The 23,214-nt window shown below is 45.7% G+C and overlaps 2 protein-coding genes across 2 annotated transcripts in view; one reads left to right on the top strand and one right to left on the bottom strand.

Moving 5' to 3' along the window:
- LOC126518692 (cytochrome P450 3A24-like) overlaps positions 1-23,214 on the bottom strand; it is a 145,572-nt gene that overhangs the window by 6,175 nt on the left and 116,183 nt on the right. Inside the window, exon 4 of the mRNA XM_050168458.2 lies at positions 11,225-11,436. Within this exon, the coding sequence (XP_050024415.1) occupies positions 11,225-11,436 (212 nt within the window). The remainder of the gene's footprint in view (positions 1-11,224; positions 11,437-23,214) is intronic.
- LOC126518693 (uncharacterized) lies at positions 4,061-8,464 on the top strand. The gene has a single exon (XM_050168459.3). It carries the CDS (start codon positions 4,101-4,103, stop codon positions 5,598-5,600), a length of 1,500 nt encoding a protein of 499 aa, XP_050024416.2. The 5' UTR covers positions 4,061-4,100; the 3' UTR covers positions 5,601-8,464.

Raw genomic sequence — 23,214 nt, 5'->3', positions numbered from 1 at the left:
AAGCTCCACTTCGTCATGAAGCGCGTGTTGAGAGCATTGTGTTGAGAGTCAGTTTGCACAACAAACTGACTGGGAGCTGTGTCTGCCTGGGGTGATGTTTGCATTGAGGACCGCGCCGTATGCGGCTACGGGGTTTTCGCCAGCTGAGCTAGTGTACGGTCGCTCGCTGCGGTCTCCGCTTCGCATGCTTCGAGACGGATCACTGCCCACTCCAATGGCTGCAGACCTTCTCTTCCACAAATGGCCGCCTCCTGCGCTGGAGCCTCGCTTTGCAACAGTATTCCTTTGAGGTGCGTTACAAAAAGGGGAGTCTCAACGGTAACGTCGATGGCTTAAGTCGAGTCCCCTAACGTAGGAATCAGCCTCAAAGTTATTTGTTACTGATGTTTTTCTTCCTGAGGCAGGATTTTTAACATATTGCTTTTGTTTAGTGTTTCAAAGTGATGACGTGCTTTCTAGTGCAATTTTCCAATTCGTGGACGCGTTCTGAGTGCTGCTAGACTACTGTAAGGAACTAGGCAGTAGTATAAAAGGGGAAAGAGCCTGGCAGGGCTTAGTGAGGGTTGTGCCGTGCTTGCTGACTGAGCGGTTGAGTTTCGGCGTAGTTCTAACGCTTGCTGGGAACGAGAAAGAAAAATGGCAACTCTCCCGAAGTCACTTTCCAGTGTCCTGTGTGAACCTGAACGTGAGAACGAGGCCTTCTCTGTGCGCTGCGCTCAAGAAACGCCGAGGGACGACCGACTTCGGTTACGAGCATCATCGAGCGACATCCCTCCGGACAGCGGATGCAGTCCCCTGTCCATCGGGATCTCCTTCTCCCGGCGGGGCGGTCTGTTACGTTTCGCCTACGACGCGCGGTATAGCCGGCGCGGATGCAACGGACGCCGGGGCTTCATTCAAAGCGGCGGACATTTTGGCCCGTTCAGCGCTGCCGCAACGCCTCCCCGCCAAGCGCGTCCAGGCATGTTTCAATGCCACGTGTCTTCGTGTGCGCGTGTGTGTGTGTGTGCATGTTAGTGCCCACGCTTGTCAAAGCGCGGCAGCCTGGGAGAGGAGCTCCCCCAACTGTCAAGCGAGGAGGTCTGACCGGCGCCGGCCCGGCAGATGCGTCACCTTCTAGTCTCAACGTGCCCGAGCACCGCCGTCACGTGGCCTCATCCCGAGACGTTCCTGCTTGCCCTCAACTCCGAGAGTATAAAAGCAGCTGCCCCCGGACGCCAAGAGAGAGGCTCCGATTTCTTCCGTCGAGTAACGTGCTCTCCCGTCTTTCCACTTCGGTCGACATGACCGGCCGCTCTTTTGCGATGCTAGAATAAACAAGTTGTTCTGTTAGCAGTCGACTCATGCTTTGCCAGGACCTTCGGATGCTTCCAGTTGTGCCCCAGGCCACCAGGCCAACGCTACCCTTGGGGCTTGCGACCCATTTGCAACACCGCGCATACGAGCTTCGAGAAGTACAAATCGCCAAGTCCTGGTGGCGAGTGCAAGGCGCCGCCCTATATCTGCTGGTCTGAGCAGCGCTGCGCTGCGGTGGAAATATTGGAAAATTTCATGCATGGGACGCTGTAGCGTGTATTCTGTCGAGAAAGAAGCAAAGTACTGCTCCGAATGCGTACTCTGGCGCGCGAAAAGTAGTGGATGTAGTTTCAAAGTGCTGCCGCTTTCGATTATGTACCGCTCAAGTAACACGATGTCAAGTTGCAACGACAGACGGTCGCATTGTTTGTCTACTTGCTTAACGCGCATGAAGTCAGAACCGGGGTCTGTGAACAATGATTTAATTATCTAATCAAAGCAATAAAAGAATGAATAAGCTACTATTAGTCTTACCACTGTGACTTAGTCTGCCTGGCTCCTGTGCGAGTTGCCGTTGGCTGCCGTTGTTCGGCCGGACGCAAACATGCTTATGTGGCAAATGCGAATTTGTTGGCAGTGGCCAATGGTAAGTTGGTGTCTCCCGAGCATTTGCTATTACACGCAGAGGTCTTATTGAGAGAGAAAATTAGGGCCGCAGTTTTTTCGTTTGTGTTTATCAGCAACGTATTATGTGGGAAAAGCGCCATTTGCAAAGGCAGTCCCTTCTAGCGAGTCACCACCACATATCCCTATTGGGATATAGCCTCTTATCATGGAGCTATCCCGGCGATCGTGGCACCTAAATTTGCGGGCCGATGTGTGTTACTGGGACTACTGGTCGCCATGATGTTCCGAATTTACACTGTGTGCCACGTGAGTGCAACCAATGTTTTAACAACGACGCAGTGTGCGCCATCGTTTTTACCACAGACTAGGCACGGCCTACTCTGCGGTATTTGTTTTTTCCTTTTGCAAAGTCAATTATTCAGTATACACTAATGGCCTAACTTTTTAAATAATTGCTTCAGCACGAAGGTGCCAACGTGCGAGTTGTAGATAACGTTTAAAAATAGCCGGCAGAAGTGTTTTCAGCTAAGTACCACTGATGTACCTTCTAGTACATGCCCGCGAAATATAAGATCAACCGCGTGATAGCGCCACTATTTAGCGGGTAGCTTTTATAGGTAAGCATAGTAGTTTTATCGGTCGTATGAACTTGTAAACAAATTTCCGCCGATGGTGACGGCGGCAATGCGCCTGGAGTGCTCATATAGTTTTTATCCCAATAGAAAAAAATTGAGGAGATGCCCAACCCACTCGGCGTGCTACGAGCAAAGTGTGGAGGAAATCGCCTGCATTTTTCGCTGTAGCGGCCATGTTGTCGGGGCAGAATGGCGGGTTTGTTATTGTGGCAGCAGACAGCCCAGTAGGGCTGTGTGCTGCCCAGTAGGTTTAGTTCTGTTGCAGAGGCGTTGTGCGTGCAGGATAGGGTTGTTTTGATGGTGGTATTGGAAGAAGTAAAGCAGTGTGAAACGAGCGCGCATGCAATGCCGCATAGCACGTACCACGCCACGGACGAATGACATATGGGAATATATTTGCCGGCTTCGGTGAATGCATGCTAACGTGTCAGCACAAATTGAAACCTCTGTCCTGCGGAACATGTACGATAAACGCCTTGCAGGTCAGTGAGAGCTGTGCAGTGTTCCTGCTTTTGTAAGTGGACAATGCATTTGTGTCACGTAGCACGGTCATGTGGCAGGATGGGAAAGAAGCGGCGGCTTTGAGAAACTAAGGGATGAACCCTCCTTACCACAGATATATCTGTGCTCGAAGGGCGCAGGTAAGTGATGGTTGGTGGATGCGTGGAAGCTTGAGCAAGGCTCGACAGAAAGACGTACACATGCCTACGCGCATGTCAAACGGCCAATGGCCACTCAACGCGCTAGCCGTACGCATACGCGCTTATTTATCGACAGCGCGTGGTAGACATAACTTTGAAGCTTGCCGTGAGGACAATACAGTCCAGCCCACTTATAACAGCCGCAGATATAACGAACGCTCGCTTAGTACGAACGAGGGTGGTGCTACCGTCAAACTATATATTGGGGCAATGGCACAGTGTCTCACATAGAACGAACTGTTGTGGCCTCAACACTCGGTTAGAGCGAACGCGAAGCTGTCGGGCCCCTGTAGTCGGGCCCCTGTGTCGGGCCCCTGTGTCGGGCCCCTGTAGATCACCCACCGGGAGGCCGGTCGCACGAGGACTTGTGGCAACGCGTCGTTGACACGCAGCTGGCCGGACCTGATGTTGCCTGGGACGATTTCGTTTCTGCTGATGACGACGCCGACATTGCGGAGCGATGCACTGACGAAGCTATTGTGCGTGAAGTGCGAGCCCTTCCTGACTGCCCAGAGACCGACGAGGACGATGACGAGGATGCTGCTCTACCGCCGGTTGCTGTGAACGCTTCAACCGCGATCGGTTACATCACGTCACTTAAGGAACTCGTGTGCAGCAGAGGCCTTGGCGATGAACATATTACCGCGCTGGAAAAATTAGAAACGGCAGTGATGCGATCAGCTTTCAAGAAACAGACATGCATCACGGACTTTTTTCAAAAATAAAGTGAACTTTCGTCTCGCTTGCTCTTTTTTCCCGTATTATAGGTGGTCCACTTAGTACGAACTTGGAACTCGGCGACTGCGCATCTGCACAGCTCGCTAAACCATTTGCTCTTGCAATGCAGATCATCACCTTCGCTACTGTGCATTTCCTGCTGCCTACGATAACCGCTGCTGCTACGTCAGCTTCGTCGAGGTGCGTGGTCGACTGCCAAGGAAACGAGCCAGCCAACATCCAGGTTTTCCGTACCAGCGATGCGACATACCCGGACATCCAACAGAAGAAGTGGCGGCCGGTGGTCCTCAGTCGGGGGTGGCAATCCCCATCGTCAGCAACAGCAACGCATTCACCAGATATAAACTGGGGGCGGCCGTCGACACAGCTTTGTGGGCTCGGCGACTGCGCATCTGCACAGCTCGCTAAACCATTTGCTCTTGCAATGCAGATCATCACCTTCGCTACTGTGCATTTCCTGCTGCCTACGATAACCGCTGCTGCTACGTCAGCTTCGTCGAGGTGCGTGGTCGACTGCCAAGGAAACGAGCCAGCCAACATCCAGGTTTTCCGTACCAGCGATGCGACATACCCGGACATCCAACAGAAGAAGTGGCGGCCGGTGGTCCTCAGTCGGGGGTGGCAATCCCCATCGTCAGCAACAGCAACGCATTCACCAGATATAAACTGGGGGCGGCCGTCGACACAGCTTTGTGGGCTCGGCGACTGCGCATCTGCACAGCTCGCTAAACCATTTGCTCTTGCAATGCAGGTTAGTCAACCATACGCTCTCTTTGCTAAAAAATCTAGCAATTATTTCCTGATGCAGTTGCCGAGCCCGCACTGCTGTGCCGCCATTGCTGTCGAATGTGCTCATGTTATTCATGCCTTGCTGATTTTGGCCGGGGATGTGGAAATAAACCCGGGTCCTAACATTCCTGAAAACCTACTAACCGAATTGCGAAAACTAACCGCCGGTCAGAACCAGCTGATCACTGAAATTCATGGTCTTAAGTCGCAACTTACTTCTACCGATAAAGCAATTACTGATCTAAGCAAACGAATGAATGATCTTGAGAGTCACTACCAGACACTTTTGCCCATTCGAAGCGAAGTGGATGCAATGCGCACCACGACTGAACAGGCTATTTTTCGCATTTCCGAGCTCGAAGCACGTATCGACGATGCCGAAAATCGCTCACGGCGGGACAACCTAATTTTTTACGGCATTCCTGACCCTTCCAGCTCGGAAACCACTGCCGACTCCGAAAGATTGATTGTGGAACTTTGCCGCGATAGGTTGCAACTAACCATCGACCCTAAAGAAATAGAACGTGCACATCGCATCGGTCGTCACTCCCCCAATCACTCTCGCCCCCTCATAGCAAAATTTACTTTCCATAAAACCAAAGTTAACATCCTTTCGAGTGGCCGAAAGCTTAAGGGCACTGACTACAGTATTAGCGAGGACTTTTCGCGATCAGTACGAAATTCCCGAAAACATCTCGTTGCTTTCGCAAAAGGTAAAGGCGTTCCGTTTTCACTCCGCTTTAAGACCTTGTTCATTGGTTCCAGAAGATACACCTTTGATGCCGCCTCGAGTAGTGTCAAAGAGTTGTCATAGCAGCTACATCACCCCAAACAGAAAAATAACATAACACCAACTTGCTCCAGAGATAGCGCTTCGCTTTCTGTAATATACACGAACGTGCGCAGTTTCCTGCCAAAGCGTGAATTGGTGTCGAACATAGTTTCATCTACCGGTAGCAACGTACTATTACTAACTGAGACATGGCTGAGCAGCGCCGTTACTGATAGCGAAGTTCTAGCCGACCTGCCCGGTTTCTGCCTCTATCGGAACGACCGCGCAGGAACCCGTGGTGGTGGTGTGCTAGTCGCTGTTCGTGAGCAGTTGCCATGCTCGCTAATTAACGTCACATCAGATCTTGAGATGTTATGGGTCATAATGCATACTTATCCAAAAAAAGTGCTACTTGGTATCTGTTACAGACCGCCCAGTGCTACTCCTGATTTCTGCCATCAACTTAACAACGTCATAAGCGAACTGGTAACCACCCACCGAAACGCGCAAATCCTGCTCTTCGGTGACTTTAACTTCCCACAAATAGACTGGCGTACCATACAATCATTCTCGGTATCCGGACACACAGAGGCCAAAAATTTTGTTGATTTCTGCCTTAACTTTAACCTTTCCCAGCTAGTAACTGAACCAACCCGGATTTCGCAGCAAACTGCTAACGTCCTCGATCTCGTACTAACCGACCACCCTGACAGCCTTTCATCCATTTCTTACTTACCTGAGATCAGTGATCACAAAGTCATCCATGCCACTTTTTCGTTCAATTTGTTGGCACGGGATACCTTTAGGAAAACAATATGTCTATACGACAAAGGAAATTACGGAGCTATAACTGAAGCTATGAATACATTCTTTCCTATATTCGAATCCACTTTTCAAAACCATTCCGTTAACAGCAATTGGACACGCTTCAAAAACAAACTAAGTGATCTTGCACATAAATTCATTCCTAAAGTTACCTTTCGTTCTTATCAGCAAAAACCATGGTTCACAAAGGCCTTAAAACGCCTAGAAAACAAAAAAAAGCGTCTGTATCGCGCCGCCAAACAGAGAGGACGCCCATGCGCATGGGATAAATATTATGAAGCCGAACAGAGCTACGTCGACGCACTGCGTCACGCTAAACACTCCTTTTATCACAATAATCTACCAAACCTATTAATCAATAACCCGAGGCAATTTTGGAGAGTTATAAACGATAGCGAAACGCGCACTATTAAGATAACTAACGAATCGAACGAAATTATGAATGATTCCGATTGCGCCGACGTGTTCAATTCGGCCTTTGCTTCTGTGTTCACTAACGAATCTAATGAACCTCCCATTTCGTCATCGCTTAGTATAAACTCGTCAATGCCAGCCATTGCTTTCAATGCAGACGGTATTTGTGCGATCATTGACAAAATCAAGTGTTCATCATCTTCCGGCATAGACGAGATTAACCCAAAAATTTTAAAAAACACTAAGCTTATTTCTGCAGCCTATTTGTCCTTGATATTTGCCCAGTCCCTTTCTTCAGGTTCCATTCCAGATGACTGGAAAATTGGGAAGGTCGTTCCAGTTCACAAATCAGGTAACAGAAACTCGCCTCTTAACTACCGCCCCATCTCCCTAACAAGTGTCCCCTGCAAAATCATGGAACATGTCATCTACTCTCTTATCATGAATTTTCTTGACTTGAATCACTTTTTCCATCCCGCCCAGCACGGATTCCGCAAAGGTTTCTCCTGTGAAACACAGCTGGCCATTTTCCTGCACGATGTTCACACTAACCTTGACAGTAACATACAGACTGACGCAATTTTCCTGGATTTCTCTAAGGCCTTCGATAAAGTACCTCATCAACGTCTAATATTGAAACTTACAAGACTTAATTTGCATCCTGATGTTTTGAATTGGATCATTGAATTTCTTAGCAACCGCTCCCAATCTGTCATTATAAATAATCACCTATCTAACCCTGTGCCAGTAACATCAGGCGTCCCTCAAGGATCGGTTCTTGGCCCTCTATTATTTTTAATATATATTAATGACTTACCTTCACATGTGTCCTGTAATATCCGAATGTTCGCCGATGACTGTGTCATTTATCGAACTGTACGTAACACCAGCAATCAAACAGCCCTGCAGAAAGACCTCACCAACATACTAACATGGTGTGACGATTGGTTAATGAAACTTAATGTACAAAAATGTAAAGTTATGTCTTTCACTCGTAGCAGTAATCCCCTGGTATTTCCCTACCAAATTAGAAGCATGCCTCTCGAACTAGCAGAGTCCTATAAATACCTAGGTGTCACTGTATGCAATGATCTGTCCTGGCATAAACATATTTCTAACATCATATCGTCTGCTAATAAAACACTAGGTTTTTTAAAACGTAATCTCCGCCAGGCACCTCAAAACGTAAAACTGCTTGCCTACAAGTCCCTTGTTCGGGCAAAACTTGAATATGCATCTGCCATCTGGAGCCCGCACCAAACATATCTTATCACCTCACTTGAATCTGTTCAGAACCGCGCTACTAGGTTCATTCACTCACAATATTCATATGATGTCAGTATTTCCGCACTTAAAAAACAATCCGGACTAACATTACTATCTAATCGCCGACGCATTGCTAGTCTTGAGCTCTATCACAAGTTCTTTTTCAGTACCCTTCATCATGCGCCATACATCGTTCCTGCAGCACGCATCTCTCACCGCACCAGTCATCCACAGCAAGTCGCACGGCCGCGTGCCCGAACCACTCATTTTTCCGCCTCATTCATTCCTCGAGCAGCTAAAGACTGGAACGGCCTTCCTGCTGACATTGTTAGCATCACTTGCCTGTCTTCATTCCTACAGCGTGTGATTGATCACTTTGAATATAACGTATGAAGTGTACCAAATGTGGAACTCATGTTAAACCCACCCCTTATGTAATACCCCCTCCGGGGGTCTTTAAGGACAATAAACTGAACTGAACTGAAATGCCACGTGACGATCAAGTTCGTTATATGGGGGCTGGACTGTATACCTCAGGCCGCAGTCAGTGTATTTAAACACGCAACGAGGTTCTCCTCAGCTGGCCTCTTAGTCGGCGCGCTGTCACACCTGCTCGGTGCTCTATCGCCCGAAACTTGTTGAAAAATGCAATACGATACCTATACAGCCACGACCAGCATACGTGTTTGTTCTCACAATCTGCAGACGGGCTAGCCATATATGTCGTGGTGTTCGTAAACTGTGCTGTCGGTCATGGCCTGTGCATGCAGTGAGAATGTACAGATTTCTTTTCAGAAAGGCTCGGAAACGTAGCGGGGGACCGGCCTCACTCTTTAATTTGTGTAGTTCATCATGAACTCCATTCAACGTTAGGACACAGTGCTCGCAGTAACTGACTTAGCGGCATCACTATCGTATACGGCGCGATGGGATCCGTTGGTCGAATCACCACGGCGCGCGCACGTCCGCGCAATCCGGCGTGCATGGTTGCGCGCCGAAGGCGATAAATTTAAACAAGAGAGTAGAATATGTACCGGCAAGATGGCGGAGAAACACCAACTTCAGGCATCACTCAGCTACACAAACAGTGACGTCAGGGCCTCTCCTTAGTTTTTCCTTCCTCAATAGACAGGAGCGAGGGAAAGAGATATGAATATAGCCTGTGTGGAACCTTACGCAGATGAAGCACCAAGGAACGCTTCCCTGATGGCGCCTAAATTAGGAAACTTTCAGAATTTACGCAGGGCATCCTAGCATAAACGAGGGTTTCTTTGTTAAGGTGAGCAACGTTTCAGAATTTGGGCCTTCAAATTAAGGCATAAGTCATCTCTCGCTCACCATCGGTGGTAATGCGATTAGCATTCCAGCAATGTAGCGACACACTGTATTTTTGAACTCACGTTTCTGTAACCTCTGTAGTGGTTATTCTGAGACTGCTGTTGCTTTGTCTATGTGAGACATACTGCGGCATCGTAGAACGTTGCTACGAAACTCGCTTGACAAGGTTTTTATGTCAGTCGTCGGGACGACTGTATGAAGCCGACGCAATGATGGCGGCGGAATGACGTCGATGGAACTGATATAAGGAGGTATGATGACGATTAGACGGTGATTCTTGAAGGATGACGATGCTCTAACGATGACAGTGTGCCGACTACAATATGACGATAACCGGATCACGAAGCTGGAATGACGACGATGGCACGACCATGTCGGTATAATGACGATGCCATGACAACGTATGAATAGTAGCGATTGTGACAACAACGCAATGACCACGATGCCATAGCATCGAGATTGTAGGACGACACTATAATTGAAACAGAATGACGAAGAACGAATGACATCCGTCGGCGAAGGCGGTACGACTACGACGGCACGATGACAATGGGATGACGTTACTAAAGCGATGACGATAGTAAAACAATAGCGTGACGGCAACAAAATGACGACGACTCTGTGATCATCGTCGCGTGACGACGACAGAATGACGAGAGTCGGATGACGAAGCTGGTGTGACGACGGTGGAACGACGAGGACGGCATCACAACGGCGGTGTGACAACGAAGGTAGGACCACCGTATGACGCCGATGGCTGACGACGACAACAGGACGGGAGTCGGGGGACAAAGCTAGAGAGATGTCGATGCAACAACCACGACGTCTTCACGAAGAACAGCACACACCTAGTGACCGAAGCTATTAGACAACTAGGGCCAATGGGGCAGCGTATAAGGCGTCAGGACATCGACATGACGAGACTTAGCTTACGAAGATGGAATTACGACGATAGAAACGACCACGATGGCGTCACGGCCACGAGCACATATCTTCTGGCCCAAAGTGCTAGATAATTTAGGGAAGTGGATCGGCGTAATAGGATAGATAGATAGATAGATAGATAGATAGATAGATAGATAGATAGATAGATAGATAGATAGATAGATAGATAGATAGATAGATAGATAGATAGATAGATAGATAGATAGATAGATAGATAGATAGATAGATAGATAGATAGATAGATAGATAGATCAGCTTAAGGCGTATGCAGTAGGGAAAGAATGCTAACCGTTTAAAAAAACTAAACACGGTGGCTCTGCTATCCAACGAGAATGGCTACCACACCGACTCAATGAATGCTTACGCAAACCCTCGCCTTTATTATCACACTGAAGGCCGTGACAATCAGAAGGCCACGCATGATGCACTTCTGCGTGCCTACATGGTTACTTTTGCGTAACGGACCGCACGTTTGATTTTTATCGTTCTTTATATTACAATCTTGCTACCTGTGACACCTGTCTTACGTACATGATTGTTAGAAAACGCAATTGTTTGCTCAATTATTGTTAACATTCACAGATTCGCCGCTTACTGGCAAATTATCGCTTGACATTTAAAATCGTCTTACGATGGTTTCTGTTCAAATGTTGTTTCATTATATTTATCTTTCCTACAATCTTATTGCTCCACCTGCAAGTGGACGATCGCCGACCGGGCTCCTCCTTGACTAAACTTCCGGTCCACCTCTTAACTTCAACCTCTGCTCCAGATGGTCGTCATTTCAAGCAGTGATGCGTCACAACGTTACGTGAACGCCCTTTTCCTAAGGAACACAGAAACAGACGGGCAATGACATAGATTAGCGCATATCATACCTCCCAGGCCAGAATGGATTTTGCAATGGCGTCCATGGTTAGTCCCTGCGTCATCTTCGACACGTTAACCGCAGTCTTGTTGTTCGTGACTTGCTCGTCCAATTTCGCCAACATGATGTCCACACATTCGTTCATGACCCGTGATATCATCTTCATCTTGGCCCCCGAAAAACTTGGGTTCATCACGCTACGCACTTTTTTCCAATCATTTCCTGCACGAGAAAAGAGAGAAAATGCTTTTAAAGAATTTAGAGCAATGATATAGAGACCGGCGCTCAATTTGATAGCTTGTGGCACTAAGTTTTTGTCAAATGATTGATTTATAACTCCATAAACTAGAGCGGGTCAGTGAAGAACGCAGTAGTGGACGATTCTGCTTTAGTTTTGACGAACTTGCACTCTCTAACGGGCACGAAACTCTCGGTCCATGGCTTTTGGCACAACTACTTTATTGGAAGGATGGCGCTGGGAGAGAGAACCGAAGAGGGAAAGGGAGGCAGGTTAACCAAGGAGGAGCCAGGTTGGCCACCCTACACTGGCGGAGGGTGAAATGAGAAGAATAGATAAGGAGAGAAAAGAAACGTAATAAAGTCAGTAATTCACAGACAGTGCATTAGTCCTACGACCTTATATTAAGCAGCAGAAAGCTTGAGTGACTCAGCCACTACTGCGAATAAAAAAAGGATTTAAACGTTGGTGCAGAGGAGCGTCCGGGAATGCGTGACTTCAAAATATAGCCACCATGCATCGAAAAGAGTGCTATTCATGTGTGGTTGTAGATATTTCTTAACATGAAGAGGCATTAGTCGAAGTTTCATTCCTCCTGCTCACGGGAAGCCAAAGTTTACCAATCACGCTGCCTTGCGCAGTGGCCTTCTTGTGAGCAGGGCCGGAAATTGTACCTTTTTGAGCCTGCTTCAACGTACCGAAACTTAGGCTGTGGCTAAATGTACGTCCGTCGTCTCCCTTCCACGTTCTCTATAGGTACGTTAGACGGATGCAGCAGTGTATTGATAGAAGGACGTGCAACATATCCAGTTGGTATTGCCATGTATTGCCAGTTGAGCACGCTGAACAGCTAAATACGTTTCCCTCGCGTCAGCGCTTATTATGTTTGTGTGTTGTGATGCAGCGTGCCTATTTTGACGCTGCCTACGAAGATCGGCATGCTCACCATTGCTGTAATAACTCCCGCTTCTACTCCCCTATCGCTTGTGTGCGCTTTCACAGCAAGGAAAACGCATTCTATTTTGTGCCCTTCCAGTGGACACTATAACAACACGAGTTTATTACAAATTCAGTGGAGCTGCGCTTACACTTTGCTATCGACCCACTAGGTCATTGTACGAAATACGTTCACATTGCAGCATTTCACAATTACAAAGACGTCACAAACGAAACAGCAATCCAGAAATTAACAGAATCGTTAACTAATGATAGAAGAGAATAAGTATACGGTTAGCTCCGCTGACCGCACTTCAAGTCGCCCTCAGTTTTCGTTCGCAAGGAGACGCGAGTGATCCCTGTAATGTTAACATTTTCGCTCAAAGCATTTGTTTCTTGACACTTCTTCGCAGACTGCTTTAATGATACCCATTGGCAAAGCACTAATAATTGTTTTTAAATTAGTAGGGCACATTACGGTGTCCTATAAGATGTCGTAGTTCTCCGTACGTTTAAAAGCATCTTCGGCCGTGTGAGCCTAGTATGCACACATTGACTTTCAAGCTGCTTCGTCTACTTAAAGTTGTTAAGGCTGTATATGTCGGAACCTCTGCGAACGTGACCGAGATTACATGTACGATTACTGTTGTAGCTCACATCGATGACAATAAGTGTGAATGCGGCTAAGGGCTCACTTTTCTAGCGAAAAACGCAGTGGCGGTTAATGTTCAAGACGATAAATACAAAATATTAGAGTATAGCACACGTAAAGCGCGCAAGAACTGGTTTATTACAATGTCGAAGTCAAAAAAAAAACTCATGCGGCAGAAAGCTGTACTCTTTGTAGTAATTGGCCAATATTAGAAATACAGAAACTGTTGGAAGTCGGCTGTTTCATTCGTGTTGCGGAAAAAGCTCCTTTTTGCCACAGTGGGTGGATTGGTGAACAATTCATTAAATTGTTTCCTTTGTTTATATATCATCATCATCATCATCATCAGCCTGGTTACGCCCACTGCAGGGCAAAGGCCTCTCCCATACTTCTCCAACTGCCCCGGTCATGTGCTAATTGTGGCCATGTTGACCCTCCAAACTTCCTAATCTCATCTGCCCACCTAACTTTCTGTCGCCCCCTGCTACGCTTCCCTTCCCTCGGAATCCAGTCCGTAACCCTTAGTGACCATCGGTTATCTTCCCTCCTCATTACATGTCCTGCCCATGCCCATTTCTTTTTCTTGATTTCAACTAAGATGTCATTAATGCGCGTTTGTTCCCTCACCCAATCTGCTCTTTTCTTATCCCTTAATGTTACACCTATCATTCTTCTTTCCATAGCCCGTTGCGTCGTCCTCAATTTAAGTAGAACCCTTTTCGTAAGCCTCCAGGTTTCTGCCCCGTACGTGAGTACTGGTAAGACACAGCTGTTATAAACTTTTCTCTTGAGGGATAATGGCAACCTGCTGTTCATGATCTCAGAATGCCTGCCAAACGCACCCCAGCCCATTCTTATTCTTCTGATTATTTCACTCTCATGATCCGGATCAGCAGTCACTACCTGTCCTAAGTAGATGTATTCCCTTACCACTTCCAGTGCCTCGCTACCTATCGTAAACTGCTGTTCCCTTCCGAGACTGTTAAACATTACTTTAGTTTTCTGCAGATTAATTTTTAGTCCCACCCTTCTGCTCTGCCTCTCCAGGTCAGTGAGCATGTATTGCAGTTGGTCCCCTGAGTTACTAAGCAAGACAATATCATCAGCGAAGCGCAAGTTACTAAGGTATTCTCCATTTACTCTTATCCCCAATTCTTCCCAATCCAGGTCTCTGAATACCTCCTGTAAACATGCTGTGAATAGCATTGGAGAGATCGTATCTCCCTGCCTGACGCCTTTCTTTATAGGGATTTTGTTGCTTTCTTTATGGAGGACTACAGTGGCTGTGGAGCCGCTATAGATATCTTTCAGTATTTTTACGTACGGCTCGTCTACACCCTGATTCCGCAATGCCTCCATGACTGCTGAGGTTTCGACTGAATCAAACGCTTTCTCATAATCAATGAAAGCTACATATAAAGGTAGGTTATATTCCGCACATTTTTCTATCACCTGATTGATAGTGTGAATATGGTCTATTGTTGAGTAGCCTTTACGGAATCCTGCCTGGTCCTTTGGTTGAAGGAAGTCTAAGGTGTTCCTGATTCTATTTGCAATTACCTTAGTAAATACTTTGTAGGCAACGGACAGTAAACTGATCGGTCTATAATTTTTCAAGTCCTTGGCGTCCCCTTTCTTATGGATTAGGATTATGTTAGCGTTTTTCCAAGATTCCGGTACGCTCGAAGTCATGAGGCATTGCGTATACAGGTTGGCCAGTTTCTCTAGAACAATCTGCCCACCGTCCTTCAACAAATCTGCTGTTACCTGATCCTCCCCAGCTGCCTTCCCCCTTTGCATAGCTCCCAAGGCTTTCCTTACTTCTTCCGGCGTTACTTGTGGGATTTCGAATTCCTCTAGACTATTCTCTCTTCCATTATCATCGTGGGTGCCACTCGTACTGTATAAATCTCTATAGAACTCCTCAGCCACCTGAGCTATCTCATCAATATTAGTAATGACATTGCCGGCTTTGTCTCTTAACGCATACATCTGATTCTTGCCAATTCCTAGTTTCTTCTTCTCTGCTTTTAGGCTTCCTCCGTTCCTGAGAGCTTGTTCAATTCTATCCATATTATACTTCCTTATGTCAGCTGTCTTACGCTTGTTGATTAACTTCGAAAGTTCTGCCAGTTCTATTCTGGCTGTAGGGTTAGAGGCTTTCATACATTGGCGTTTCTTGATCAGATCTTTCGTCTCCTGCGACAGCTTACTGGTATCCTGTCTAATAGAGTTACCGCCGACTTCTATTGCACACTCCTTAATGATGCCCACAAGATTGTCGTTCATTGCTTCAACACTAAGGTCCTCTTCCTGAGTTAAAGCCGAATACCTGTTCTGTAGCTTGATCTGGAATTCCTCTATTCTCCCTCTTACCGCTAACTCATTGATCGGCTTCTTATGTACCAGTTTCTTCCGTTCCCTCCTCAAGTCTAGGCTAATTCGAGTTCTTACCATCCTGTGGTCACTGCAGCGCACTTTACCGAGCACGTCCACATCTTGTATGATGCCAGGGTTAGCGCAGAGTATGAGGTCTATTTCATTTCTAGTCTCGCCGTACGGGCTCCTCCACGTCCACTTTCGGCTATCCCGCTTGCGGAAGAAGGTATTCATTATCCGCATATTATTCTGTTCCGCAAACTCTACTAATAACTCTCCCCTGCTATTCCTAGTGCCTATACCGTATTCCCCCACTGCCTTGTCTCCAGCCTGCTTCTTGCCTACTTTGGCATTGAACTCGCCCATCAGTATAGTGTATTTTGTTTTCACTCTACCCATCGCCGATTCCACGTCTTCATAGAAGCTTTCGACTTTCTGGTCATCATGACTGGATGTAGGAGCGTAGACCTGTACAACCTTCATTTTGTACCTCTTATTAAGTTTCAGAACAAGACATGCCACCCTCTCGTTAATGCTATAGAATTCCTGTATGTTACCAGCTATATTCTTATTAATCAGGAATCCGACTCCTAGTTCTCGTCTCTCCGCTAAGCCCCGGTAGCACAGGACGTGCCCGCTTCTGAGCACTGTATATGCTTCTTTTGGCCTCCTAACTTCACTGAGCCCTATTATATCCCATTTACTGCCCTCTAATTCTTCCAATAGCACTGCTAGACTCGCCTCACTAGATAATGTTCTGGCGTTAAACGTTGCCAGGTTCATATTCCAATGGCGGCCTGTCCGGAGCCAGGGATTCTTAGCACCCTCTGCAGCGTCGCAGGTCTGACCGCCGCCGTGGTCAGTTGCTTCGCAGCTGCTGGGGACTGAGGGCCGGGGTTTGGTTGTTGTGTTCATATAGGAGGTTGTGGCCAAGTACTGCACCAGGGTGGCCAATCCTGCTCTGGTGAGGGAGTGCGTTACCGGTTCTGGTCACCGGGATCAGGCCACACTCCAGGCCTGTATATGCAATTTTATCAACACGCGGATGTTTTTTTTTTTTTTTTCAATCCGGTGGAAAATTGCGCGGCACCGGGATTCGAACCACGGACCTCTTGCACGCGAGGCGGGTGTTCTACCTCTACGCCACCGCTACTGGGATTGTTTATATATATATAGTTTCAGTTGGGTAGTTTGTGTGACGTGGTGAAAGCCTTTTCGCCACTTACACCCCACAAGGCAAGACCAGAGGACGTCAAAGCTGCTGCCGGACTGCCACACGCATTGGACCATTGTCTCACGCGTTCAAGCAAATTCCTTGTGAAATTGCTTCAATCGGAGAGAGGGCCGTGTTCTGGTTCACGCTTCTAGTACAATTGTGGTGCAAGCGCCCAGTACAAGCACACTACAGCGTTCCTGTTGAGGTGCTGTATGTAAGCTCTTGTCTTCGCAGTAAACGTGAAGCTAAAGTTATATAATATTTTTCTGGTCGCTGAGTAAAGACGATAGCTAACAGACATCGCACATAACAGACATTACGTAAAACTAGCTGTGCGTATTGTGTAGCCTGCAATATTGATGTATTTACCCATCTTAAATGTATACTTTTCAAGAGGGATATATGAAAAAGGTGATGTGCCTTTTCACTTTCATACGACGGTGCTGTCTTTTTTGCTCACTTTCATTTAAAGGCAAGTTCTTACTATTATTCCTTAGCTAGATATGATGTAGGGGAATCTTTTTCTTCGTATGCTATTTGCTTACCCACGTGATAGATTAGTTGTATTTTGTGAGAATACTGCAGACGCTTCGCGCAATGGCATCCCGTAGCTTCCTAACCACGCGCACAATCACGAATTGCTTAAAGGGGCAGAACGTTGATGCAATTGGAAATCAAGTACCGCCGCCAATATCATAGCAATTTGAATAGGTGTTCTCATTTGAATTGGAGATGACAAGTTCAGACGCCGAACGATCACGAGCACACCAGCGTGATGTATACAGCTGCGTATTCTGGCGGCTGGTGCAAACAGGCCACACAATTGGCACAGCAAAGAAACGCTTGTCGTATATGCCTTTATACCCATGATGGTACTCCAAAAGCCAAAATTCATATTCTCAAATGAAGCTTTCACAATACTTTATCTTCCATAGCATCTATCCATCAATTGTAATGTCCACGTCTGTTAAACGTCGCATTTACATGTTCATAACGCAACCTTTATAGCGACGTATGTTACGCTTCTACAAGAATTGTAAGGTGCCGTGGTTACATTTTTTTCTTATCCAGGTGGGCTGAATGTGACAGCAACATCAGAAGACGGACAAATAAAAACAATGGTGCGTTTACGAAATATTCACTGCGATAACTATATGATAGACCGCAATTGGGCAATTAATCATTGGGCATTTCAATCAACGACACATATATCCCCATTTATGAGGTCGTTCGCCAGTATGTGCTGCAACAGCTACTGATTTCACCTGTGCTTGCAAATATCGTATTTGCATGTCTGTGTTAAAAACGTAACACATATCTTTCATCGAGAGTGGTAGAACAGAGTGCTAAAATAAAGGCAAAAATAGTTGAAGATATTTTATTTAGTGACAGCTTTGCTATACCATAACAAAAATACCAATTAACATTATTTATATCTCCTACGAACTTTCGATTTACCTTACTGACAGTCTATTCACATTTACGTTCTAGTAACATTTGTTCATACACTGTCAAAATACTGCTTTTTTACTTTTGCATAAATAATATTTTAGATACACCGTTAAGAGACTTTCTTGTTACTTTTGTATAAAGAATGTTTTAAATACACCGTTAAAAGACTCTCTCCTTTCTTTTGTATAAAGATTATTTTAAATACACCAGTAAGAAACTTCCTTCTTAGATTTATATAAAGTATACTTTAATACATCATTAAAAGACTTCCGTCTTAATATTGTATTACGACCATTTGTTCATACACCGTTAAAAGGCAACCTACTTACTTTTGTAGAAACAATATTTTAAATACAGCCTTAGCATACCTTCTTCTAACTTTTGTCTAAATAACAACTTTAATACTCCGTCAAATGGCTTTTTTACTTTTGTGTAAAGAACCTTTTACCAAGCATCATGAAAATATTTGTGTTTCTGAAGGATATGTATTCTCGGTACGTCAATAGCTCCTGGTATTTGCCGAAAGATATCTAGAATGGGAAATAACTTGAAAGTTTTTTTATAAATCTTTTTAACACACATTAATGTCGATATATGACATACTCAGGAAGCAAGCTCTTTGGGTTAACTCACAGTTTAAATAAATCCGAGTCGGTGGCACATTGTTCACGAAGTCCTACTAAAATGTGTAATAAAATGTGTTCGTAGACTGTTAGAACTAAGTTTTTAAAGGTTTTACTCAACGAAGTAAGCCTGCGGTGACGTCAGCACATTTAGAAAAAAATTGCTTGCGTTACACCAATTGACTGGTGTGATGATAGCGGAGTACTGCGCAGGCCGCGCACCAGTTACACAGCTTTATGCTGGCCTTAGTACTGGTTAAGTGAAGGTCGATCTACGCTCGAGCCACACCGCCCGCTTGCTGCAGGCGTGCGGTCGTGCGGAAAACTGCAAAGTTCACACACTGGTGCACAAATTACGGTACACACTGGGCTCGAACCTGCAGTGTAAACCAATGTATGTGTACCAATCTGCAAAACGTGCAATTTTTTCGCATGACCATACGCGTGCAGCAAGTGGGTGGTGTGGCATGCGGCTCGAGCGTAAATCGGCCCTTACCACGCTCTCATATTGCCAGACCACCAATTAGATATGTAACGAGATAATCAGGTCAGCGCGCTCCGCCATATAGATAGTACACCCTAAGCTGGAACATGTCAGCACAGTAGCGTCACGATATTTATTAAAAAGAAGAAAAAGAGCCGAAACTCAGGGTAACACCGCGCTGGAACGTTGCCACTCAAACATCCAAAAGGCTGCAAAATAGAGCTGCTATTGTGTGAGCGCGCGTGTTCACCTCAGAAAGCGCGCCGGCCGAAGACAAAGAAAAGCTAAACTGTTTGCAAGTGTCACGTTTCTGTGAAAAAATAATGAGATTATCCTTACTGTATGAAAAAATGTGACTTTGTACGCGTCCCTATTCGCACGCTTTCGTCCCTACCTTCTACAGACGGCTTTTCCACATTAAATGAAACTAATAGGAGGTTGCATCAAAGCGAAGGCAAAGTAACTATGTCAACTGATCTGCTCTAGGGCGATGGTTGCTTGCAGTGAGAAAAAGGATCGAAAAGGGAAAAAATATTCACTCTTAATATTCAGTGCTTTCGTTTCATAACACGGCGAGAAAGTTCTAATCTGCGATAAGGTTTTGCGGTGGCCTTACGGCGTTTGAAATTATGGCATTCCGCGGTACCAAGAGCCAGGACATCGAAGGCCATGCTTTTGCCGTGTTTCGGGCGCCTGAAAACCGGTAGCGTCAGAGCCGCCACGCTTTGGAGATCGAGTTAGCTATTGAAGTAGTACTACAATAGCTTTCAGCATGATTTTGCGCTGAGCGCCACGACAGAAATTTTCGGCTTTGAAAGCCACAAGTGCTAAATGTTGTTTTCGTGCAAAATAGAATAACGACACTGTTTACCAATACGATCTTGTTCTTGAATATTTATTACATCTGCGGAAAAAGTCGGCTTTCACACCAATAATTGTCTCGAAAGATAAAATTATACAGCGCCTAACTGCACAACAAAATTAAGCCGGCTGTCTTGTCAGGCTGTCTTGTTAAGTGCACTCCTACAGAAAGGCCCGCCACACCTGTCACCGAGAGCTGATGAATGCCTTTGTGTCATTCAACCCTCGCAAGGTAGGGGGGTGTGCATGGTTCAGCGTAAAGAGGGGCTTTAGTTCATCAGTGGTCAAGGCGAAGCGGGTGGATGGAAAGAATGCCGCATGCCTCTCTGGCGCATGCACACAAATTTAACAGTGGTCCGAGTCGAGGCAAAGAAGAAGACCAACGACATCGATATCGGTTCATTTGCGACGCCAGCGTGCTACTGTCATGTGGATGTTTGGTCATGTATTGTAGCAGCAATCTAGCTATTTTTACTGCTGTTTAGGCTTATGCTGTGTTGGGGCTGATTCATCCATACAAGCCAAGAAGAACCGTCCTTGCGAAGCCCACGGTGTTTTCTTCGTTCCGTGATGTGAACGATTCTGCAACTTGTCTGCCAGCTCTAATTCAGTGTCGTGTGGGAAGTGTGATTCAATATTGGCACTGTCCTTGTTTTAAACTGCACACTGCACAAGTAGCGAACAGCTATTCCTCAAGACTGCACTGCGACGAAGTTTTGTCTGTCTCCAAATTAATAATAAAAGATATTTTATTTTCCATCATTTTCATCAACATATTCTTTATTATTACATTTATTTCAGTTTCCTATGCCCCATTTTGGCAGGTAATTACAAGCGCGAAGTATAATCGCGCGAAATGTTTTAACAACGACTTTCTTACTTGAACTGCGCCGCCTCATGCGAAGCCTGTTTGACATGATGCGACTTTCGTCGCACTGGAAGTGTGACTTCCGTCGTTTGCGACGAAAATTTCAGTCGCATTGCCGACCCCCCGATTTTCGGCTGCGACAAACCAGATGGTCGCATCACAGCCGCAGTGATCGCTGTGATTTTCTATCCAAATTGCGCGGAAAGCTATTTCGCCTGTTTGTATTGGAAAATGGCGTCTCGCTCAACAAGTGCAACGACACGTGGCTTACCGAATTCGATAGGTACGCAAAGGGACAATAAAAAACTTGTGCCGCAGATTCTCCCATTTCTATGCGTTCGTTCACACGCTACGCAGCAAATGAAGTGCATTTTCACGTTTACTTGGTGCGCCTTTGCGAGTTGGGTGTTCGATTCTCACGAGACGCATTGCGTCTGGGGGTGTCACAATTTTCTTTTCTTGAGTAGCACACAAAAATCGCGTGTACGGAGCACGTTAAATAATTTCAACCTCGGCAAGGGCAAATGAGAAAAAGCAGAGTGCCCGAAGTTTCAACGTTGTGCTGAACTGTTTTCGAAGCGTCACTTCGAAAACAGTTTTTTTTTTTTTTTGCAATGACGCACTCATTGCAAGTTTTGCCTACCTACAGGTAAACGTGCAGGCTTTTGCAATGAATTTTCTGCGATAGCATTAACACTATGACTTGAATAAACCACGTCGTCAATTTGTCCTCAAAAATTACATGCACGTTAAATTGCATCTCTTTGGATATTTTTTTTTCCTGCACAGAAACCAATAAACCTTGAATATGTTGTGGGCTTTGTACCCTTACTGCACCTGTATTAACGTTTGATATGAACGGTAACTACCTTTACAGTTAGTAAATTATTGACTTGCTATAGTGCCACAGTGGCAACGCAGCCTCCTGCACCGTAATGCAAAACTCGTGCAGTAATGCGAACAGCAGACAAACAGCCTGTTCTTGTGTAGACAAAGCGGTAGCGGACGACAAGTTAAAGAAAAGCAAATCAAAACTGTGCAATGAAGTGAGCAAGTTGCATTCCTTTTTTTGATTCTGCATATTTTAAGTACAAACGCTTCTTGCCCGTCCACAGCTAATGAAATGTGCAGAAACACACATGCTTTACATGTGTCCCATAACAGTTTCTAATAAGTTTGGGATCACATTTTTTTGTGTACACCCATACAACGATATCCTTTGTGATTACTACCTTTATAAGTAAGGAAGTACCATGCTATTTGCAATTTGTTCGCCTGCCACTGTGGCTACAGCATTATGCTGCTAACACAAGGTAAGAGGTTGAAATGCCAGCCGTGGCAGTCGCATTTCGACGGGAGTCGTAGGTAAAATAAAGTCCTTGCGCTTTGATTTAGTTCATGGTCATTTATTGAACCCTTAAACTTTGCAAGACTATTGCATTAGGGGGCAAGCATATTCAAAATCTAACATGCAAGACTGACACCAATCAAAAGCAAAGGGCACATGTATAACAAGCATCTTTCCTGATGTTTCGAATGTGTAAACATTCATTGCATCAATATTCATTGTTCAACAGCACTGCACAAATAAGTATGGCCAGGCATAGTAAACAATCTATCAGGTTCTACAGTTATATAAATGTCGAAAGACATGAATGCTCATATGACGTCATGCACAAAGCACAAAAAAAATGTTTTTCAAGAGCTGTCTCTTCTGGAAGATATGACTGGACCACAGGCAGCAGCACCTTTATTAAAGGGCATTGTGTAATATCACTTATGAAAGATTAAACAGAGTGAAGAGGCGTTTAGTACTGTACTTCATACTACTATAATAGGAGGAACGATGAGCAAAAGAATTGGGGGTAGAGCACGTAAGTTAAACCGTGACTTTTTGTAAGACAGAAAATTGCAGGTGAGAGTAGGAAGTAAAGTAGTTTGCTGGGCCAGTTGGTGCATGGCGAACGTATAATGGTTTCCAGCAAGTACGGACACGAGCACAAAAAGTGGAAACAGACAGGACAACGCTGGTTGTCCTGTCTGTTTCTACTTCTTGTGCTCGCGTTCGTACTTGCTGGAAACCATTATAAGTAGGAGGTAAATTTCGCCCACCCACACCAACAGAGGCATACTAAAAGAAGTATTACAATCTATCGAGTAATATAGTCTATGGGAAAGCTATCTTATACATAAATCGAGAATGATGCAACAAGCTCTCGACAAGATGACACACTTTCTTAGCCAGTCTGGTCTCTCGTTTTCTGATAAGCCAGCTTACATCGACATCGGAA

Source organism: Dermacentor andersoni, chromosome 1 (assembly GCF_023375885.2).
Source record: "Dermacentor andersoni chromosome 1, qqDerAnde1_hic_scaffold, whole genome shotgun sequence".
Taxonomy (NCBI): Eukaryota; Metazoa; Arthropoda; class Arachnida; order Ixodida; family Ixodidae; genus Dermacentor; species Dermacentor andersoni.
This window is presented reverse-complemented; position numbering and strand designations above follow the sequence as displayed.